At 40.3% G+C, this 24,174-nt stretch overlaps 1 protein-coding gene and 1 long non-coding RNA gene across 3 annotated transcripts in view; one reads left to right on the top strand and one right to left on the bottom strand.

The window, feature by feature from the left end:
• AKAP12 (A-kinase anchoring protein 12) overlaps positions 1–16,677 on the bottom strand; it is a 130,349-nt gene extending 113,672 nt beyond the window's left edge. The window contains exon 1 of the mRNA XM_048844235.2: positions 16,241–16,677. Coding sequence (XP_048700192.2) covers positions 16,241–16,609 — 369 coding nt within the window. The 5' untranslated portion in view covers positions 16,610–16,677. The remainder of the gene's footprint in view (positions 1–16,240) is intronic.
• On the top strand, positions 15,586–17,071 carry LOC125634057 (uncharacterized). Of its 2 annotated transcripts, none has more exons than XR_007355775.2 (2): positions 15,586–15,836; positions 16,934–17,071. It is a non-coding gene; the product is annotated as an uncharacterized LOC125634057 (long non-coding RNA). The 2 variants fall into 2 exon arrangements; XR_012667698.1 differs by lacking the exon at positions 15,586–15,836 and adding an exon at positions 16,393–16,502.
• The last annotated feature ends 7,103 nt before the right edge of the window (positions 17,072–24,174 follow it).

Here is a 24,174-nt window from a genome sequence, read left to right as displayed (position 1 = left end):
CTCTCCAGTATGGGAATGGCCCTCTACCTGCCCCCCCACAAGAGCAATTGTGCCCTCAGCAGGGAGATGGAAGCAGGGATGCCTGCTTCTAAAATCTGTGATTTTCTCAGGGCCTTAATTATGAGTCATTTGTGGGTTAAGGAGAAGGATGGGAAGGGAAGGAGAAGATCATTGCAAGACTACAATTCAAGAGTTTTGCCTTTTAATGTAAAAATTCACTGCAGTCTACAGAAAAATTCAAAAACAGTTGATTGTTAGCAGCAGCCTCTGATCAACAGACTTGATTTTCAGCAGTAGTAATAAATTAATTTCCAAAACCACAGGGTCAGAATAATGTTGCAACTTAATCATCTTTTTCAACAGAAATCTGGTAAGCGGCAAGTATAGTAGTTTGAGCAAGAGATTGGTAGATAGAAACTTGTAAATTCTACTTCCAGATCTGGCAAGGACTTGTTATGGGATTTGCATACTAACAATACTTACTATCTATGCAGCCCTTTTCTTCCATAAATCTCAAAGCACTTTACCAAGATCGGTCAACATTATTATCCTATTTTAGAGATGGGGAAACTGAGGCAGTGATTCATCCACTTGCCTAAGATTACACAGCAAATCAGTGGCAGAACCTAGAACAGAATACTGGTCTTTGATTTCCAATCCACTGTACTGGACAATGCTCTTTTCTGAGTGTCGATTCACCCCACATGTGTAAAATAGGAATAATTTTTATTCACCCATGTTACATGGGTACAGTTAGGATTTAAAGTTATATAATACTCTCATGACCTATAAAAGCACTACACACATTAAAAGAAGGTTAAGCTTGCAAAGCTAAGTAGGGCTAACCACCCATCCCACTGGCGGTAGAGGCCAGCAGCTTGGCCGGGGCGGCGGAGGCTTGGCTCAGTACTGGGGCCAGCCCTGCACTCGGGGGGTTGGCGGCTCGGCTGGGGAGACCATCAGTGGTGGGGGCAGGGGGCAGAGGCTTGGCCTGATGCTAGGGCCAGCCCTGTGCTCGGGAGGGGGAGGGGTTAGTGGCTCGGCCTGGGGCCAGCCTGGCACTTGGGGGGCCACTCGTGGGGGGGGGGTGTGGCAACTCACCTGGAGGGGGGGTGGTCAGCAGCTTGGCCTGATGCTAGGGCCAGCCCAGTGCTCGGGGGGCCTGGTGGCTCAGCCTGGCGCTCGGGGACTGGTGGTTGGTGTGGGGGGGTGGTGCCTTGGCCCATGTGGCTGGAGTGGGCAGGTGGAAGGGCCAGGGCTCCTCTGGTCATGGAGGGAGAGGGGGGCTTCTCCTTTTGGGGGTGGGGTTTCGGGGCTCTGGCATGCAGGGGGCGGGGCCTTGGGTGGAATGGGTGGGGCCAGCGGGCTAGTCTCCACAATGCTGGGGTTCACCCACCACTGATAGACTGGGGAAGAGATAAGAAGCTCAACTTGCCCTTGAGCAGTAATACCCTACACGGGGAAAAAACCCAAGCATGCTTTAGAAACTACTGCAGACTCAGGTTAATTGGAAAAACTAAAAGTTGAGAGGTCATTGCCAATCCCATGAGCCAGAGGCTTTCCTTCTCCCACTCCTCACCGTACCTCTTTTAGTTTAATGCCTGTGTAGACTGAACAATAATTTATCAACTATCCGTTACATTTCCCCTACAAAATAGCTATATTTGTTCATATTGAGAATAAATTAGGACAGTATGTGAAATAGTAGAAGAAAAAGCAATTCACTCAGCTCTAAAAATTATCTTTCTATTTCATATATTCAAAAGCAATTAAATACACAGTTGATCATGGGCCTTTATTAAGTGATGATTCACAGAGTTACTATACAGATTAGCTAGAGCACACAAAGTACAACATCAAACTAAAGCATCCGAAAGTACACTTATGTTCTTGGTACCTAGAACCTATTTGCCTGTAACAGATAAAGAATCTCATGACAACAGCTTTATTTCAAAGGGGTTCGGAGAAGTGAAGAGAACATGTTGACCAACTTATGTAACTTTTAGTTCTTAAAAGCAACAAATGTTATTGAGTGCTATATTCAAATTAAACAATTAGTGAACTAGTGTGCGATATCAGTTCCTTGAACTGTAATTAGTCTCAGGAACTATTAACTTGCAAATAGAGATGTGCCTAGTATGGCTTTAATAACCAGATTTGCACAACAGTGTAAAATTCTTTGTCACATATATAATCAGTAGTGGGACAATTTCACTGTTCATGCATATAACAAACGGTATACCAATTAATGTCTTTATTTAGGCAACAAAAAATTAATTAACAGTAGTTGCCAGTAAATTTTTTTAAATGCTTATAAAAGTAAGTCTCGGCTATCAGAACTGTTTTGAAACTAATCCCAACATTAGAACAAATGGGACAGGTGACCTTCATTGGCACTAATCAACAGCACACTTTAGTCTGTATTCATTTCCAGCTCTTATGAAAATAGTTCCATCATTTAATCGAAACCTTTATCTGACCGCAGCCATTTAACTGCATACTAATCATAACACCATCTGTGGGAGTCAGACAGTCAGTCTTCAGAAGAGGTGCTGTTAGAAGGATGGTTATTATAAAAGGAATCATAATGGGGAGTAAGAAATACACTAGCCTTGCATCATACTTTTTTAATAGTATGACTGATAATCTGTCGGTGCTAATGTAAGGACAAGGTCACTCAAATTTTTTGTTATGTTTGGCTGGAAAAATCTAAGTCTACTGGCATGATAAATATATCAATTCTTCAGTTTTAATGCAATTAGACAGCTTTTCATAAGTTCTCAAAGTCCAGGCTCTCTTTGGTTTCTAATAACTATGTTTCTAGCTCTTACAATTAAAATATTAGTGATCTAAATATCACCGATTCAATCAGCTTAACAGCCATTGACTTTAAAACTTAGCTGTGAACATTTGAAATGCCAATATACAATTTACCCAGAACTCCCAACTCACAGCTCAGATAATTTAAATTAAATTAGTGGCTTCTGTTGCTTGTGTTAGACTTTGAAACTTTAACATTCTTTTAACATTTTTTTTGCCATAATATGTACATAAATTAGACTAGAATAACATAGACTGTGTATATCTATTAATTTCCTTGAGACACAAAATAACTCATTCCTGGATTCCAAAATATCTTGATTGATCAAGAAACTGACAAGATAAAATATGCATCTGCTAACTAAATTACTTTTTTTTTATAAGTGCGCAAGTTTAACCAATAAGAAATTGTCAGCCTGTAAACATGGATGTAATTAATTTATTCTACAAAAAATTAACCACTGTTATAGAAGTGCTCTATAAAAGAGCTGCCTGAGAGATTTTCCTGGGACTAGTTGCAAACATTGGGGTGAGTGGATTGATTTGCTGCAGACGTGTGTATGAGCCCAAAAGACAATGAGAGAGGCAGCAGAGCATCCCAAAGAGAGAGCAGAGGGACAGAGCTCTTTTGGGGCACATTTGGATTTCTGAGCAAGGAAACTGCCTGCTGTTTGTTTCTACTGTAGTTCTGTGATACATGATTTTGTGTACATTCTTTGTAAATAAACAAGATTGCATCTAAGAAATACCTTATTCGTCTCATCCATTTCTCTTCCTAATGGAAACAAAGGATATAAGGCCTTGTTTAGTAATAAGGGTTGTAAGCAGTACAGAATTAACACCTGCCAATGGAAGTAGTAAGTGTAGAATTAATGGTCACCTGGTTCCTACCACAACACATGTTTCCATAGGCCAAAAGTTATTTTGATGAGCAGTAAAAACATCCATTTTGTCTGTCCTGTCTGGAGTTTGGCTCTGTGTAAAATGCTGAAACAAGAGACTGGGATGGTATATGTCACTCACTGCAAAGCATATCCACATTTTAGAGTTCTTGTTAGATATTGAATACTCAGGTGGCAGCAGTAGCCAAAAATGATTACCTCCTTCCTCAGCGCCCCCCCCCCCCCCCACACACACACACAAAAAAGAGCGGAACTCTGGCTCAGCTAAGGGTTTGGCCTGCTGTTGTTATTATTTAGTGGCTCAACTGTTGTTACTCCTTGAGCCAACTCCTGAATATTACTTAAGTAATGAATAACCTCTCTTCTTGTTTGCTCTAGCACTAACTCTTCCAAGAAACAATTGTTTAAGGTGTTGGGAAATTGCTTCTCTAAACTTTGCACCATTATGATATTTGACCAGTTTACATTCAGGTAGTTCAAATCACCTATTATTCTCTAATACCTGATTATGTCTCCTAATTTTCAATATATGTGCATTAAATGCAGAAGTATTGAGAGCAACATTTAATCTCATCTTTTTGCCACCATGGCTTTGGTCATAATGAACATTTGTGTTTAGTCAGAGGCTGACTGGCAAAAAGCAAGGGAACAAGTCCTGTAGCTTTACAGGCTGACTCTTCATCAGGGATTGAAAGGAACTGAAACGGACTTGAACAAAGAAAGCAATTGCATTGTAGTTAATCTCTCTATTGGTAATAAAGCTGCTTAAGCCATTCGCCACTGACAAGATGGGAACCTGAATCTCAAGGTGGTTTGATCATTCTGTAGTACCTGTCAAAATTCTAAAACCTTCAAGACCTGATGATCTCTTCCAGCCCTCTTAAAAATGGAAAGAATTTACATACTACAAGCATTAGAAATCCTACAAATGCTTCTGAAAAAGAAAAGCCATTTTCTGGCATTCAAGGGAAGAACTATCTCATTACATACAACATTTACCTTATACCACCAGTTAAATACAGTGCAGAGCAGGTTAATTTAGGCTTAAGATATAGGTTTTCTAAGGGCATGGCTACACTGGAAACTTCAAAGCGCTCCCATGGCAGCACTTTGAAGTGCGAGTGTGGTGAGGGCTGGGAGAGAGCTCTCCCAGCACTCCTGGTAATCCACCTCCACGAGGGGATTAGCACCCAGAGCTGGGAGTATGGTCCTAGTGCTCAGAGCCTGTTTACACTAGCGCTTTAAAGCCCTCAGACTTGCTGCGCTCAGGAGGGTGATTTTTCACCCCCCTGAGCCAGCAAGTTAGAGTGCTATAAAATGTAAGCGTAGACAAGCCCTAAGAGTCAAGTTTTATAAAGTTTAACAGTTTACTTTAAAAGAAAACGGGATATCTTCCAAAGTTCTCCATCCTTTCCCCTCCCCAAAGCAACACACACTTTTATTGCCAGATTTTGTTGCACTTTAGTACAGCATCTATGGAATGTTAATTTAAAAGCCTACCCCAATGAGCTTGATTACCAGAAAAGATAGTGATTAGAGATTCAGAGACATGGTCGCTTGCATTGATTTAAGGAAGGGAATGTGTCTTCATCACATCCAACCATGAAGCTGCTATGCTTCATGAGCATTACAAAACAAAAACAAAAAGTCCCCAAACAATCCAAACTGATGGATGACATTAATATTTGGTTGAAGAAGAATTTTTAACTCTGATCATGCAAATGCCATTTGACCTGACCCAGCTCTTTATTAGAGTTCAGATACAGTTACAATACAACTAGTATTCACAGCAGAATCTGGAAAGAGTTTGGGGAGTAAAATCAATTTCAGCATTTAACTCCACAGTAGTCCTATTGTCTTTGGCTGCAGTAAATATGGTAAAGATTATAAATAGTGAAAGTCTGAAGGGATATAGTAGTTTTTGCTCAGCAGCTTAGCTCTAAAAATTAAGACTGCAAAGGTGGTGACAAACTGTTCTTATAGATCATTAGATCTTGTTCTTGCATTTCTGATTTCCTGACTTCCTCCATGCCTCCCTTTATCCCCCAGAATAGATAAAAACCACACTGGTTAACTTCCACTGACAAGACATCACTAATTGAAAACATTAAAAGTGAAATATTTTTGGAGTAGCTTTGCTACGCTGTTATAAGCATTACAAACATTTGAGAATGCTTCTGTTGAGTATCTTCTTAAAACTCCTGACGAGATCAGATAAAAATAATAAAAAAGTGTTGAAATTAAAAAGTAAATTCGATACTAGTAATTTGTAACTGGGGCCTAATTATTGCTTCTTTCTTCTGGGAAATATAAGATTGTATAGCAATTCCAATGGAGATGACAAACTGATCTTGCATATCCAATGTACTCAGTTTTTTTCAGTCCTGTATTTTCACACACACACACACACACACACACACACAGTGTGTCTTTTTTCCCCAGTTGAGTACCATTCTATAGAACATGCTAGATTTATTTTTTTGCATAGTAGTAACTTTATTTTTAAAAAGACACCAAAACAAATTAATCATTTCTATACTGGCTAAGAGTTCTCAATCCTTTTATTTTGCAAATAATAGAAAGAAGTGAATTACCATTCCTCTTAATTTATTATTTAGCAAAAGCAGAATAAAACCAGAGTAACCTATTACAGATTTTCCTATTTCATGGTAAAAATCCCTAGAGGTTGATAAAGTTTATTCAATCCCCAATTAGATTTATAATTTAGTCTCATAGATTAGAGATAATAGCAGGCTTCAAGGATCACAAGAACTTTTTGAGGAACTTTTATTCACTAAAGCAAAGCTTTATTAAACCATGACCTACATCCAAGAGCACTTAAGCATTCCTTGCATTCCTCCCCATCATGGAAAGTCTGTTTATCAGGCGCAGCTACACAAATGCCTGGGAATCTCTAGCCACACTTTCAGCACAGATTCAAGAAAATTATCCTGGTCTTTTGTCTAATAACAGTGATTCTCCACATAGAACAGAAGGCTCTTTCGTTCTGATTCAAGAAGTGCATATGTACTAAAGTTTACAATGAGCACCCATCTTCATTTCAGCAAAATACAGCTTACAAGTAACTACACTGTGTCCATTTACTATATGTAAAGACATCACATGGTCCCATATCCTGGCTCTGATGAGAGTTTTTAGATGTAAATTCAGGTGTCATCTTCTCAAAGAAAGATATTCAAAACAAACAGAAAAATCCCTGTCCAAGAAAAATATAGTTTAAACAAGGATCTATTAGATAAGCCTTGAAAAAACTTCCACTATTGCTAGCATTAGTTCAACCCACCAGTGTTAAGAACATTGGGAGCCCTAGAATAAATCACCAGCATTTTAAGTATCATGTCCATTTGACTTGCTCCAAGTAGTTTTAGATGACACATTGCTGAAAATAATTTTAGCAGCTGCTGGTCCATCCATACTAGGGCTTCCAGTGTTGCTAATAGTAGTGAAGTTGAACCAGTGTTAGGATGGGAAGGAATTTTTTTGCAAAGCTTCCTTAATATAGATATCGCTTTAAAGCCCATCCTTCCAAAGGGGGACACGACATTCTTAGATCCACTGATGGGTGCTGGGCAAGAATTGTAGGTTTGAAGGCCTCAAGAGAGGTAGTGAGAATGAAGGGTAGAAAAAAGATTACTGTATATACTTGTTCATAAGCCGAATATTTTTGGTAAAAAAGTGAAGCATCAAAGAGCGGGGATCAGCTTATAAACGGGTCTACACCAAAATTTGATTATTTTAAACTCTATGGAATTATTGAACAGCAAACCACATCCACTGGGAGCTGAGGGGCTCCATGCCTGTGAACGCTCCAGGTAAACAAAATGTCCAGACCGCTAGCAGCTTACCCTAATGGGCCAGGAGCCAAAGTTTGCCACCCCCTGAAATATATGAAAGGGTCATACAGGTTTTGCTATTTTAACATATCCATCTGGGTGGGTCGGCTTACAAACAAGCGGGCTAATGAATGAGTATATATGGTAATTCTCGGTGTATAGGCTTGGTAAAGACAGAGGCCTCTTAACACAGTCTCTGGATTCTTTCACTGGGTGAAGGGGAGTCCTCTGTCAAACACCTTCAGAGGGAGAAGAGCTCTTGTTCAAATTGCTTTGGTTTCACACATCTCTATAAAATACCAGCAGAAACAGTTATTACCTAGCACAGAAGACATAGTGGGGGGAAAAATAGCAATGACACAGTATCATAACTCCACCCACAATTCCAGGTTAGCCAACATAGCCAAGGGGTAGTAAACTAGATTCTGTTTCTTCCCGCACATAAGGAGGACCTATTATTTACATCAATGCAAAGCCAATGAAGGAACTTGGAACTATGAAGGTTATATCTCCCTTTTATGAGTAGACGGAGAGAGAAAGATTATTAGGGACAGGGCAATTTGTGAGGGATATAGAAAGTGATCTTCAAACTGAGAACTATCACTCAGAGCAAAGGCTGCTTAGATTATACTTGAGGGTCCCTAAAAGAGGAATTCCTAGAGCAGACACTCTCTTTTCTCTTCCGTGTCTTTCCTTGGAGGTGGCTACGGGTGCCCAAATGGGAGGGGGTTTGTGCATGTTATTTTTATAGTTGTAACAGGAATGGCAAATTATTTACTATGTACAAGTCAGTATTCTTTTTGTTCTTTTCTCTATTGGCTGTCACTTTTTCTTGCCTTCATTTTATTTATTTCTTTTTTTTTTTTTTTTGGTAGGGTGGATGAGGAAGTCAACTACTATAATATACCCAGAAAACAAAGGCTCAAAATGAGAAAGCAATATTGTGAAATTAAAAAACACAGCCTTAGGGAGTGACTGCTGGAGATATAAGCCTCCTTACCTATCAAGTGGGTAAGGGCATCTGATGAGGGTACATTACCAATGTGTGCTGATGGAAAGCCCAGCACAAATGTAATGATGCCAAAGGAATGGTGTTGATAGGTAGAGTTTACAGGGCTGGAGGTTACAAAAACAAATCTCTTTCCTTGTTAACTGACTGGTCCTGTTCCAGAATCAGTGATGACTATAAATATGGAACCTATAATACCATTTTTCCTTAATCACTTTTCACATCAGAACCTTAAAAGACAAACTGACAAAGAATTTTTTAAAGTTAGATTTGTGCTCCCGCTTGTTTTTGTTTGTTTTGGGGGTTTTTTTTATGATGTAGAGCAAAGACCTAGGGGAGGAGAGGACCTGGCCTTATTTTTGTTACTTAATAATTATTTTCCTTGTTTTTCACCACTAGGAATTTTGCTGGAGGACCTCTCTGGGGCTCAGGAATGTTTACGGGATTTCTTACAACTTAGCTGAAGGGGTAGAGGTCCAGAACCTTGAAGGGTCAGGATGCTGAACCTTTGACAAGCACATCTTTTCTCCAAAATAGAAAAAATATCACTCCAAAAACCACTCTGTCCACTATGTATAAATACTAAAGAGTCAGTAGCTCAGGCAGTGAGAATGACTCTATAGCTCAGTGATTAAGGCAATGACCTGGGAAATGGGAGACCCAGAATCCAGTTCCCCTGCTCCAATCACTCTTTAATTATTTATCCAAACAGGAAGAGCTTCAACAGGAGAGACTGAAAGAGAAATGCATCAGAATATCACAAAACTCAGTGATTAGAACTCCTGAGAGGTGGGAGACCCCCTTCAAATTCTTTCTCCCCCTTCATCAGAGGGGGGGATTGAACGTGGTCCCAGGTGAGTGCTCTAATCACTGAGCTGAAAGTTATAAGGTGGGCATTACCACCAACCCCTGCACCTGCTGTTTTCTGTGGCTAGCGTGCTGGCTTTTGCAAATTGCATTTTAGGTGCTTCGCTCTCTCCCCTGCATTGGATAGGGAGCCTAAGTGCCTAACTAAGGCTTTGTAGATCCCATTGTTGTTCCAGTGATTTTCTAGAAGACTAAGAGTTATGTGTTGCAATGCTCGGGGAAGAGGCCGAGAAGAAATGTTCACTGTGGAGGAAAATAACTTTCAATTTCTGACATAAAAATACATCCATTCATAAGTCATAACTCTGTTAGTGACATCACAATAATTTAAATGTCAAACACAGAATCATTATTTCACTGCAAAATCAAGAACAAGAAGTTTTGATTAAGGACTTTATCTCACATACAAAACAATTTCACTTCACTTACACCAGTGGCATACAGAGCAATAGTAGACGAGTATATTTTTAAAAAAGAAACACACTTTTTTTCTAAGGCCACTGTAGTGTTAAAATTCCTTTTTAAAAATAATTTAATCTCCGAATCAATGGGGAGTTTTGTGTATCTTCTGGGTAACAGACCCGTATAAGCTATCTCCTCAGATGGTATAAATCAGTGTAGTTCCATTGACTTCAGTGAAACCATAATGATTTACATCTGTTGAGGATCTGGTCCTTTAGGGCTTGCCCTTAGTAGAAAAGTGCACCTGTTTAACTAAATCAATTTTAAAAAAACTAATCTAAAACAGACACACTTAAGATAAATTGATATAAGCAAAGGTTAAAACCATTTAAGTGAGTCTACATTAGGAGCTTGCATCAGTTTAACTAGATCAGTTTTTAAATCTATTTATAGTTAAACTTGCATACTTTTCCAGTACATACAGCATCTTAAGTCTCCAGTCTTTTCAGTAACTTTATTTTCATACTTTTCAGAAGTGAAGGGAATAGAACACCCCATGAAGTTCACTTAAGTTTTGTCCTTCTTTCTTCTTGAAAGAATCAAAATATACTTTTCATAAAAATAAGATATACTCTGTAGATAGAAAATATACATAGGTATGATTATCTTATCTTCAGATAATATATTCTTAGTTTAAAATTTCCAAAAAGTTCCATTACTACTCAACAGGCTGAAAAATTGTTTACATAATTCTATTCTTACTCTTTTTGGCCTCTCCCACTTGAGTGCCTCACATAAATCAATAGTTTTATACGTCTATACCACAAAGAATCCTACTTCATCAAAAAAAATTCTGTAGATGTTTGATAACTAAGAAAATGAAGAGAAACGAAAATACACTTTTCTTTCAAACACAGTTTAATTGCCTTGCAGAGAAATTACTGTGCACTCACATGGAAGATATAAAGAGAGTGTAGCTTGAATTTCAAGAGCAACACAGTGACCCTTTTAGGCCCAAGGAAACTGTTGCAATCCCCATTCTTTACACTCCATATCACCAAGATTAGTTGAGATTACTAGACTAAATTTTAAACAAGACCTATATTTTCACATGCATTCTATCTCTTTACTACATAAATTGTCAGAAAACACAGTTCAAATATAGAAGCCAATATATGTAATAGATTTATAACAGGCTTCACTCAAACCTTCTGATATTATACTGATCTGTTTAATAGGATTCCTAATAACCAAAGATAATCCTATTGGTTTTACTTCATTGGTATTTATACAGCAGTTTGCATGAATGCTACACTGTCTGGTTAGCTGATGAAGGTCCTGAAAACCATGTAATTCTCCTAGTCAATGTACATTTGGACTATACAGCCACAGTCAGCCAAATCACTATGACACGTTCATACAGTTGGGTATTTTTAATTAAGCATTTATTTAACAATAGTTACATTTTAAATGGTAAGTTCTAAATTTTAATTTTGAAGTGGTATCAAAACAAATACTATAATGTGTGAAATTTAAAATCTCTTTGAGTGTCTCCCCCTCCCACATCTAACTGATAATTGGATTAAGTAATGCACTCTGCAAGGCACTACATATAAAGACCACTGGTGAAAAGTGAAATGGCTCATTTTGTTAGTGGGATTGACCATACAGAGCACATTACACAAGTACTCTAACAAACACTGCTCTGTACCTCTGCCACAACTGAGGTTTGGTCTAGACTTAAGAGTTAGGTCAACACAGCTACATTGGTCAGGGGTGTAAATAAATCACAGCCCTGAGTGACGCAACTATGCTGACCTAACCTCCAGTATAGATGTAGTATGTCAGTGGAAGAATGCTTCACTGTTTACAGTGTTGGTACCAGAATATGAGAAAGACAAGGTGGGTGAGGTACTATCTTTTATTGGACTAACTTCTCTTGGTGCAAGAGACAAGTTTTCACCAACAGAAGGTGGTCCAATAAAAGATATTGTCTCTCCAGCAGCTAACTTCATTTGTGGAGGTGGTGTTCTTACACCAACAACAAACAAAACTTTTGTCAGTGCAGGCTGCATCTACACTAAGCAATTATGCAAGCATAGCTACACCAGTATAGTCTCCATAGTGTAGATGTACCATGAAACTAGCAAAGGTATTCTTGCCAATAGCACCTAGATATGAGTGTTCCAGAGGCTGATCTTCCATGGTGGAAAGTCTTTGACTTTAGAATTCACCTCCCAACTTGGTCCAACAGAGCAAGAGTTTTGTTAAATGTGAGGTGCAAAGGTTCACTTTGACCTTGTCTACACTAGGGGTACATCAATACTTCAACGACAGGTGTGTTCTTAACTCAGTTTAGCTAATCGTTTAAAATAGCAGTGAAGACGTGGCAACTCAGCTTTCAACTCAGATGAGCAGTTTGAGTTCAACCTCAGGTTTCCTCTATAGGCTTTTACTTGCACTGCTAACATGAGTTAAAAGCTGAGTTAACAGGTCTTCCCCACTATTTTAATGCAAGATGGCTAATGTGAGTTAAGGATACACCTTTATATATATATATATATATATATATATATATATATATTTAAAGGTGTATCCTTTAAATATACATATTTTAGTGTAGACATATTCTAGGCAATATATGGGTGGGGGAACCAAGGCAATCACAAGATTGTCAGTACCAGTGTGTCATAGGGTAAAATTCTGAACCTATTGAAGTCAATGGCAAAACTAACACAAGACGTTAACTTTGCCTAATTGTGATTTAGTGATCTAAACGAGGCATAAGTCATGGGCACGTGGTTCTGTAAGTGAAATTATAAAACAGAACAATGGATAATAGTTGGACTTCAAAAGAGAACTCACTGTTGATGATCACATTATGCCACTTGGCAGTAGTAGTGGGATTCAAAGAATAAACAGCAAGAAAACATACTACTGCCAAAAAACTAAGATGAGCAATACCACTGGCAGCAGATTCTTTTTAAAAACCCGCTACTGCTAAGCAGGTGGAGGGGAAGGAAAGGAGGAGGGAAAAAGGGAAGGAAGTCTTTGGGAATTTTAAAAACTCTTTCCTCATACACATAGTGTAGCATGTTTATTTGATACATCTACAGGCTGGTATGTAGTCATAGTTGCAAAATTTTGGATGCTACAGACAATAAAAGGTTTTGTTTTTTATTGTCTATGCTGTCAAACATTTTGCAACTATAACTCTATACTATCCTGCAGATGTACTGTATCAAATAAACACAGTAACAATGGAACTATTGACTTTGGCAGATTAATATTTTATAGTTACATTTAAAATACTTCAAAATTGTCCCCATAGATTCCTACATTCATCAACAAATATATGCAAACCATGGATGTGATAAGACACAAAATAAATATCTATTGGCTGATGAATGCATCCACTATCATGTTACTACTTACTTGATGGGACAAAAATCTTACTGAAGACCTGAGTGATTATATTTGCATTAATTATTAATTCTTCAATTATAATTCTAACATTTGAAAACAATATAATGGTTTTGTACTCATGTTCTGGCTGAATTGCACTGCTGAAGATTATTATATTAGCATATTGTGAAAACTGATATCCTGTGGTGCCTGCAACAATACACCCAACCCAAAATATGAATGTGGCACTCTCTAGAAATGAGCAAGATAAATGTTTATCTAGTACAGGACCAGACTAAATTCTGACAAAGTATGACTTAATGTTCTGGGTCATTTAAAGTGTTGGAAGAACTAAAATAAAACCTCTGTCAGATTTTGAAATAATATTGGGCCCTAACCAGGATCTCAGAGTTGACTGTCCAAGTGCTTTGCCCTGTAATTGACCTGCCAAGTCTCACTCAATTTGGATTAGTTTTAAAAGCAGTCTGCAAAATTTCAGTTGATGTGTTTCAGTAAAAACACTCAAAAAGACCGTTCCTTTAAAGTTGTCACATTAGCAGCTCTTCAGTAAACAAATTAGCTCTCTAGTAGTTATGAATTTTTAAACAGTAAAAGAGGTTGTAACCAAAAGGAAATACAAGCATAATACTCTGGTAATTTCCCAGTTTGAAAGGGTTGAATGGAATGAATATGAAAAAAATGCTCTATGCACTTATATACTACTTTGCTGTAGTATTCTGTATATTGTACAAAAGTGTACACTATTATATTGTAACAAGCACAGAACAAGATGTTGTAGGTGAGATTTTTAGTGGAGTGAGGTTACAAAAGGGAACAAAGATAAACTTCATGAAAAAAAATCTTCCATCAGGCTATGGAAAACAAAGCAAGACAAAGCTGTTAAATTAAACCCAAATTAAATTTTGAAAAAATAGTATTTTACAGAGATGAAACTATTATCAATAAAACAAAACTATTATTAATAAAAACAGTTAAAAGTATAAAGGAAGATTCCTTTTTCACAGCTTTTTCTAGATGACAACAAGATTAATTCTATTAATTAGAAAGAATTTTTTCTTAAGGAGAAAAATGGATAAAAACAATTTTTAAAAATATATGTAAAGTTACTTTTCGGTAGCCCTGGGCCCTCCACAAAAAGGGCATTACCTAGATTACCTAAAATTATTTTATCCCGTCTTTATTCTGATAATTGGATTTATATGATTATGAATTTTATGTCCCTTCTTAGATATTAACATTATCTTGACTGTGAAACATATTTTTCACATAATTTGAAAAGATACTGTCTTGACCTTCTCAGGATTTTTTTCCTCTCCAGAGTAAAGTAATGTTGTCTTCAATCACCTTTGTCAGATATTTCAGAAATAATTAGTGATTTCTGCCATTAATGTCAACCAAAAAGATTCACAACAATCATCTTGCCTGCAAACTTTTGGCTTCTGAATACCAAACTACTGTTGCTAAATACCACAATATCTTACAAACTAACATTGATTTTAAAGCTATTAAAGACTAATGTGCACTAGTGAATCTGTCAAAACATGCAAACAAGATCTCCTGGAGGCCAGGAACTATGGAAAATTGTAGCTGAAAGTTAAAATCAGAATCGCAAGGTCAAGGAAACCAAGCCACAACCAGTTCTCAAGCTTTCACACCCACACATTAGATTAAAAGAATTTTTGAATGCTCATACTTTAAAGACCCCAGTTCTGAAGAATGGGAAAAGTTGGATAACTTCTGCATAAATATGTACTGTTTCTCCTCTGTTATATGGAACAATCTAAAAACGAAGCTAATGTTATGAAAACATCCTTGATGCACATAATTTCCCTCTTGCCCCCAACATCCTTTCAACCAAGAGAGTGTTCCAGCACAGGGAAAATGTAGTCGTTCAAAATTTATTGTAAACAGCAAACACATTAAAATAATTTCTTGCAGTTCTCCAACACATCTATTAAGACACTTACATTCTCATCTGTGCTGGTTCGCCCTTAGCTAATTACTACATTTTGCCTGTGGGAATACATTAAGGATTATGGAAACTACCCCTAGGGACTAACTACTATGGCCAACTTTGTTTTTCGTTTAAAAATTGTACATGTTGCACACATGTATGACACCATATGAGAATCCCCAACGGGGTGTTTACTCAGCACCGATGCTGTCATAACATAGGGGAGGCAGGGAGGGCTGCTGTCGAGTTTGAGCAACTTGTCAACGCAGGAGAGCCTGGAAAAGCCATAGATGTACTGGTTTTCTTTCGCCCAGACCAGAGGCGCCTCCCACCTGCATCCTCTGTGGGGAGGAGAGGAGACTGCAGAGAGCAGCAGCACGAGCACGGGGTACCACGTCGAGCTGACTGCAGGAGCGCACCGCCGTCAGGCGGCTCTAGCCCCGGGTACAGGGTGGGGTCTCCCCCCAAGCACACACATACGCAGGGGCTGAAGAAGGGTGGGTCTGTGGTAACCCCTCCCCGCGAGAGGCTGCCCCGCGGGCTGAGCGGAGCCAGCTGCACGGCAGGCAGCAGATGCAATGGGATGTAGCTAGCGTCCGAAGGTGAGCGAGGCGCTTGCCAGGGGCAGTGCAGGAGAGGGCCCCGCCCGAGTTTACCAGCCGACTCGGGGAGGAGGGGGACTCCCGCCCCTGGCCCCCTTGGCGGCCCGCAGCAGGCGCGGGGCTGTCCGCCGGGCGGCGGGGGAAGTTTAAGGACGGCGGCCGAGGCCACCGCTTGCGCAGTTCCCCGCCCAAGAGCGCTGCGGGCAAAGCGCCGCGCCGCGCACTACACTTGGCCGCCCCGACACGCGGGAGGGGCAGGTGCTGGAGGCAGGTGTTCAGCCGCGGGCGGGAAGTTTGCCCCGGCGGGTGGGTCTAAGGGGGGAATGCCTCCTCCTCCTCTCCCTTCTCCCCCCCCCCCCAGAGGGCTCAGCCCTGCGCCGCCTTGCAGGGGACGAGGCTGGTACCTTGGCGGGGTCCTCGGGCTCTTCAAGCGGCGCCGCCGCCGCCTCCGGACTGGCGGGCTCGGACTCCGCTGCTGCAGTGGGCGCGTCCTGCGGACTCGGCTGCTCCGCCGAGCTGCCCGCGCCCATGTCGGTGCGTGCGGCTGCGGCTCTCCCGGCGCCCCGCTTCTGTCCGCTCGCCCCCGCGGGAGCCCGCCCAGCACCGGTAACAATGGGGATGTCCGCCCGGCCAGTCCCCGGCGGGCTCCGGCCGCTCCTGCTCAGGGTGAGTCCAGCCTGCGAATGAAGGAGCCAGCCCAGCTTCCTGCCAACTCCTTTAAAAAAAATCACCTCCTCCCTTGTCCCCCCGCCCGTCTCTCCCGCTGGCTCCATCACATGAGCAGAGCCCCGGACACGCCTTGCAGCATCCACTCTGGCTGATAAGGAGGACAAGACCCAGCCGTGGCCGAGCCCCTGCTCCCCAGCGCCGAGGTTAGCCAGGGCTCCTAGGCCATCTCTTCAGTGAGCGGCGAAGGTGGGGGATGCAAGATCCCCCCCCCCCCCATGGCACTGCGGTACTGGGCCTTAATTCCATTCCCCAGAGCAGAAGGAAAGGGGCTGGGGACTGTGCCTGACCTTCGGCTCTCAGCTAAACAAGCATAGAGCTCCCCCTTCCCGCCCCAGTCTCTGACTAAGCCTTTCTTATCTTCCCTCCAGCAAGGACAAGTCAAAGAAAAGGCGGCTGCTCTCTTGGAGGCATAAGCTAGCGGGGCACTGAATTTATGGCGCAAGAAGATCAGGACCAGCTTGATGCAGTCAAGCCCACTGAGACATTAATAAATTGTGATCCTAGCAGATGATTTGTTTTTTTATGTTTGTGTTGCAATGTACCCATCCAGGAGCAGGGCCCCAGCTGAGCTAGGATGTGTGCAATCACATATGAAGACATGGTTCCTGCCCCAAAGGGCTTACAATCTAAGAGCCCCTTGAACTATGCTGCATCAGGCCTGCTCATTAAATAGCTGAGAGACTACCAAAGAAAATGTAGGTGCTGGAAGATTAATTGCACAGTGGTAGCACTGTTAGCTCAGCAGACACTACTGATATGATGCTGGTAAGGCTGTCTTTCAGATGGGACTTCAAAGGGAGACCTTGTTCACTTGCAGATGTAAAAGATCCCCTGGTACTTTTCATAATGTAGGAACTGACACTTGAGATGTGTTGACTGAATTCCAATTAGAGTAATTATATATATATATATAGGTTTCAGAGTAACAGCGGTGTTAGTCTGTATTCGCAAAAAGAAAAGGAGTACTTGTGGCACCTTAGAGACTAACCAATTTATTTGAGCATGAGCTTTCGTGAGCTACACACATTTTTCTGAATTTCTGCTGCATTTTCAATTTAAAAAGTACTTCTCCACGTACAATGCTGGAGCATTGTGCTGTTAGCGCAGAATGGTTGCTGTGTTCCACCTCATTTCAGCAGTGGGTAAAGTGAAGTGATCTTACTACAATGTTCAGTGACCCATTTTGGTAGCTCTTTGGGGGAAAAAACACCATGTAAGTAAGTGTCAGTTGGAATTTGTAGAGATGACCCTAGCACAATAGGGTCCTGGTCCATGCCTGGGGCTTCTAGGAGTTACAGTAATATAAATTCCAGGTAATTGGAGAGTAAAGTTCAAAGGAAACAAACCTTTCATCAAGGTAGTTTTGGAAAACTTTATTCTCATGGTTTGAAATAAGCTGCAGACATTGAAGGAAGGAAGGAATCCCACATTCATAATGTTTTCAGTAAGACACATAGTCATGATCTTTGCATCTAATTGGCAGTGGATCCCTCTACCATGGGAAAGCTGCTTTTAGTTTGAACCAAGCCCTTCACATTAGAAAAATGAAGGGGTGGGGGAACTGTGGTAGAATAACAGCAATAGAAACCAGTGGCTGCAGTGGGGATTATTCAGTTTCTTATTATCTAAGGAGACAGCGCTATAGCAGTTATTTTTAAAAAGCTACATGCTTGGTCAGGAGTTCCAAACTTCTGCTGATTTTAAAGTGTCAAAGTGAGTTAACAGTTATTGGATAGTAATTAACCTACTCTATACATCCTCATTTGAGAGTTTCAATACATAAACTTAAACATAGGCTATCAAATGAGGGAGTATACAGTAGGTTAACCTCTGATCCTGCATGCTGATCTGCACAGGCCCTTTATAGCCATGTGGAGCCCCACTGAAGCCAGAGGGACTCCCTGTGTTTGCAGAGATCTACCCATGTGGGTCAGCTTGCCGGATCATGCTTTGCGCAGAATAAAGCAGTGTAAATGAAAAGGGACTCCATTTAAAGATAGCCATGATTTGCTTATCTTTTTGAGACCATGGTTTTAAGATTTTTCAGTGAAATAAGACAGTGGTTCTCAAAATGGGGGTCGGGATCCCTCAGGGGGTCACAAAGTTATTACATGGAGGGTCGCAAGCCGTCAGCCTCCACCCCAAACCCTGCTTTGCATCCAGCATTTATAATGGTGTTAAATTTATTAAAAAGTGTTTTTAATTTATAAGAGGGGTCGCACTCAGAGGCTTGCTATGTGAAAGGGGTTGCCAGTACAAAAGTTTGAGAACTACTGAATAAGACAATTTTTTTCTGCTTGCCTCTGCTGAGCTTCTGAAAGGTAAAGCACAGCTTTTAAAAAAAAAAAACAGTAAAATTTCTCCTGATATCATGTTGACAAACTGCTGCTTCTTTGAAAGCTAGTAACAAATCCAACAAAGCAAGGTCCCAAACCTTTAGATACAACTTCAGAACAAATATAAACAGATTTTTTTTTTCAATGCAGAACAGGTTCTCTTGTATTAATTCATGCCAGGTTAAATTGCAGCAGTGAACAAAACAAGGAGCATGGGATTTTCCATCCTGATACTAAACAAACACAACTTTCTTTCCCATGCAACAGCAGCTAGACCAGCATATTAAATACTTAAGCATGCCTTCTTTCAGTACTTTCAAAAAGTATCAATATCAAAGGAGAAACAATACTTATATTAAAATATACGAGATGGAATCTGCCAAATAGCCTGCTGGATAAACTCACTATTAATGTTATTTATAGAACACAGTAAGTATATGCCCTGTTTTAACATATGAGACAAGGTCCCTCCCCTAAAGAGTTTACAGCCCAACTCACACAAATGATAAACTGAATAAAGTATAAAGTTATTTAGTGTAAAAAGTTAAAAACAATCTTCTTTCAGCTAAATCCTAGCTTAGTCATAAAAACAAGGCATACATTTTTAAAACTATTTTTATGAGTAAGCTGGTCTCTGAATTAATATGCCCATTAGTCAGTCCTTTTTTTTTTAACCACTATGTACAGGATCTCTAATGGCAATTGGAGCAACTGTCACTTTACTGCATCAACACCCATTAGTTAATGATTAAAATCTACATCAGTCTTTTCATTTGAGTTTAATGGAATAAAATAATTGTCTTACATCATCACAAAGGGATCAGCATCTCCTGTTTTCAAACTAAAATCTCTCCACTTCATACCAACATTTATTTCCACATTTGTATATGGTAGCAGGAGTCCATTGTGCTGCTGAGCCGTCAACTGATTCCATTAAGTATTTTTTTAATTCTCCTTTTTTTTTCTGGCCAACAGGAGATTAGTATTGGATCATTTATCATATATAATAGCAACTGTCAAGGGGAAATAACATTGGTGGTGAAATGTGCCATGTAAGAGGACATAAAAATCGGCCACACCTCCTAAAATTTACTTCTAATTTTTTTAACAGCACTTTGTTCCTAATTATTAGCACCACAGTGTCTGTGTCACTGTAACAGTGGATTGTCACTTTCCCAAGAATATGAGAGGCTTTTTGGGGAGAGGAGGGCAGGGCACCTATATATTTTTCCTTTTGTTTTAAGTACTTTTCTCAGATTAAATAGCCCATCAGAATGATATGCCCTAGTTTTACAATGCAGGGGGAAGGGGACATTTTATTAAACTAATCTCAACTGTGTTCACAAGTTCTGAAGGGAAAGTAAAAAAAATCTCTTCATCTGATCTGGATTCAACAGAACAGAATTTGGTTTTACAGAGTTGCCTTTCATATTCAAGGTACGTCAAAGTGCTTTACTGCATAATTAATTAAACACTAGCACTGCAGTGACTGTGTAAGGAAACACAGTAGCCACTACATGCCCTTCAATATAACCTTAGACATTAGTACCTGTTTCATCTGAGAGCAATGATTTATTTTACTATTTTCAGGAAGGGTCATGCAAGGAGTCTTTAACTTGTACACAGCAACAAGAAATGGGCAACATGAACCTTGATGTTAAGATTTCAGAGGAACAGCCGTGTTAGTCTGTATTCGCAAAAAGAAAAGGAGTACTTGTGGCACCTTAGAGACTAACCAATTTATTTGAGCATGAGCTTTCGTGAGCTACTTCATCTGATGAAGTGAGCTGTAGCTCACGAAAGCTCATGCTCAAATAAATTGGTTAGTCTCTAAGGTGCCACAAGTACTCCTTTTCTTCTTGATGTTAAGAGAAACTCAAGTGTAATATATTCTAATTGTTAAATTATTACTTTAAAAATGTCTTAAATATAATGCTAAAGAATAATTAACAAAAAGGAATCTGCTATCTTGACAATTGGATGAGACAAAATGGCTAAAAAGACAGCTTTTTCATTAGAAGTCAGACATACTCAAAATAACTATTAAATATGTAACATTTGATTACTATAATACTGCTCTTAATACTAAATACCATTTTTAAAACATGAGTAACTGGTCTGTTAGTTTTTGTTTATCTATTTATAGAATCATAGAATCATAGAATATCAGGGTTGGAAGGGACCTCAGGAGGTCATCTAGTCCAACCCCCTGCTCAAAGCAGGACCAATTCCCAATTTTTGCCCCAAATCCCTAAATGGCCCCCTCAAGGATTGAACTCACAACCCTGGGTTTAGCAGGCCAGTGCTCAAACCACTGAGCTATCCCTCCCCCCCATCCCCCCCAATTTACCGTTGATTAAGAATAAAATATGCATGATTAGTAAATAAAAATACTAATTTTTGTTTGCATAAGGATTCAGATGTAATAGCAATAATAATAATACCGTGAAAACTTACAGTGCTTTTACTTTGAAGAGTTCAAAGTACTTTACAAACAGCCTTAACAACTACTCTGTGAGCCAGACAGGTGCTATTTCCATTTCTACTGGTGGTGAAACTGAACTATAAGGAGAATAATCCCCCTCAAAGTTACACAAGGAGTGAGTGGCAGAGCAGGGACCAGAACTTAGCAATGATCAAGGTCACAACTTTATATTATATAAACACTAATAATTTAGAGAAGAGTGGACAGGATTTGTCTAGCAATAATATCTACATTTTCACTTCACCTGTCTTCCCTGCCTTCCTTTCTCCGTCCGTCTCTTGGTCACTTTTTCTATCGTCTCCTTGGTCTTTCCTCCTCTGAGGATTCTCTTTAACACTTTGCCTTTGTTCTGGTTCCTTTCACTGTAAATTTGCTCCAAGCCTTGCCCCTCCTGCCTGGTTTCCCCTGGGGGAAGGTGGGATCAGGGATCCACAGCCCGCCCCCCGACACAGCCTGATCCACCTGCCTCAACTGTACTGGAACCCTCAGCTCTTCAAGAGACGACATTCTGTTGGCCAGTTTTAAAGGGGCCAACACCTGAAAAAGTTTGTCTCCATACAAAACCCTCCAGTGCCAGTCAGAGTGAAAAAGATTGAGAGAGCTACAGTCTGTGATGTGACCATCTTCTAGAGAAGAAACAAGCCCTTACTGTACTATACTATAACTGTGAAGGGTCCACCCTTCTCCCACTAACCCTCCTGAAGTGTCAGCACTGGGGATGATGAGTCCAAGTCTTGGTGTGGGATTTGGATTTAAACTCATATCCCAAAGCATTTCAGAATTAAAATTAATGGGTTTAATGCTCCTATGTGCAAGAAACAAGCCACCTAGCACTCTCAGAGTTTCCTTCAAGGTTTGTTCCCAAGGTAGTTACTGGGAGTCCAGTCCCCAAAACTCACTGAAGTTCCCAAGATGCTGTACTTCCACCTGAACTTTGTGGCAGTCCTTGACAGGATGGCTCCTGTAATCCTGCTCCCAGCACTTACTTCAGTGTGTGGATGGAGGTGGGGTTCCCCCAGGGTAGAGGGGGAACCTGTGCATGTTAATAGACGGAACAAATGGGAGATGTAACATATACATTCTCAAGCTCTTTATCCTATCCTGTCATCTTTCTGTATTTGAAATACTATACAGAATGGCAGGAGACCAACATTTAGTACAACAAGAATTATTATATATTAAAAAAAACTAGGAGTCCTTGTGGCACCTATTATTTGGGCATAAGCTTTCATGGGATATAAGCCACTTCATCAGATGCATGGAGTGGAAAATACAGTAAGCAGGTATAAATATATAGCACATGAAAACATGGGAGTTACCTTACCAAGTGGGGGGTCAGTGCTAACGAGGCCAATTCAATGTACATGGCAGAGGGGCATTGCTGGCACATGATGGCATATGTCACATTGGTAGATGTGCAGGTGAACGAGCCCTTGATGGTGTGGCTGATGTGGTTGAGTCCTATGAATAGATATGCGGACAGAGTTGGCTACGGGGTTTGTTGCAGTCCTTGCTTACAGACAGCTCCCCAACCTGAAGCAAATATTCACCAGCAACTACACACCACACAACAGATACACTAACCCAGCAACCAACCTCTGTAACAAACCCCATTGCCAAATCTGTCTGCATATCTATTCAAGGGACACCATTGTGATGGGTTGGATCACAGAAACCTCCTTGGGCTGCCACCTGATGTGTCAAGACTACTTCTGCCCCTGCTTTCCTGCCCTGCCAGCCTGGAACTCCAGCACCTTGTCTTGCTGAGCCACACACACCAGTCTGCTCCAACACAGACCCAGGGTCTGAACCACTTGCCCCAAAGCTGCAGACTTGACTGAAAGCAGCTTACAGAAGTGTTCCTGTCTTTAACACTCAGATGCCCAACTCCCAATGGGGTCCAAACCCTAAATAAATCAGTTTTACCCTGTATAAAGCATAAACTCATAAATTGTTCACCCTCTATAACACTGATAGAGAGATATGCACAGCTGTTTGTCCCCCTCCCAAGTATTAATACATATTCTAGGTTAATTAATAAGTAAAAAAGTGATTTTATTAAATACAGAAAGTATTATTTAAGTTGTTCCAAGTAGTAACAGACAGAACAAAGTGAATTACCAACCAAAATAAAATAAAACCCGCAAGTCTAAGCCTAGTACAGTAATAAAACTGAATACAGATAAAATCCTCACCCAGTAAGCTTCCTTTTACAGACTAGTCTCCTTCTAGTCTGGGTCCAGAAATCACTCACACTCCCTGTAGTTACTGTCCTTTGTTCCGGTTTCTTTCAGGTATCCTTGGGGGTGGAGAGGCTCTCTCTTCAGCCAGCTGAAGACAAAATGGAGGGGTCTCCCAGGGGTTTAAATAGACTTTCTCTTGTGGGTGAAGACCCCCTCCTCTCTCCTATGCAAAGTCCAGCTAAAAAATGGAGTTTTGGAGTCACCTGGGCAAGTCACATGTCCATGCATGACTGAGTTCCTTACCAGACAAGCCACATTCCTGGGAAAGCTCAGATGTGGATTGTGTCTCCAAGTTCTTTGTTGGCTTAAGGGCTTCTTGACTGGGCACTTATTGAGAATAGTCTTTTCTCAGGAAGCTGACCAACTGCTTCACTAAAACCTACTTAGAATCAGACAAATATACAGCCAATATTCATAACTTCGAATACAAAAAATGATACATGCATACAAATAGGATTAATAGATTCAGTAGATCCTAACCTCTACAGAGATATGTTACATGGCCTATGTAGCATAAAACATATTCCAGTTAATTCATATATATA

This window comes from Caretta caretta, chromosome 3, assembly GCF_965140235.1.
Source record: "Caretta caretta isolate rCarCar2 chromosome 3, rCarCar1.hap1, whole genome shotgun sequence".
NCBI lineage: Eukaryota > Metazoa > Chordata > Testudines > Cheloniidae > Caretta > Caretta caretta.
The sequence above is the reverse complement of the archived record's forward strand: the minus strand, read 5'-3'. Positions and strand labels throughout refer to the sequence as shown.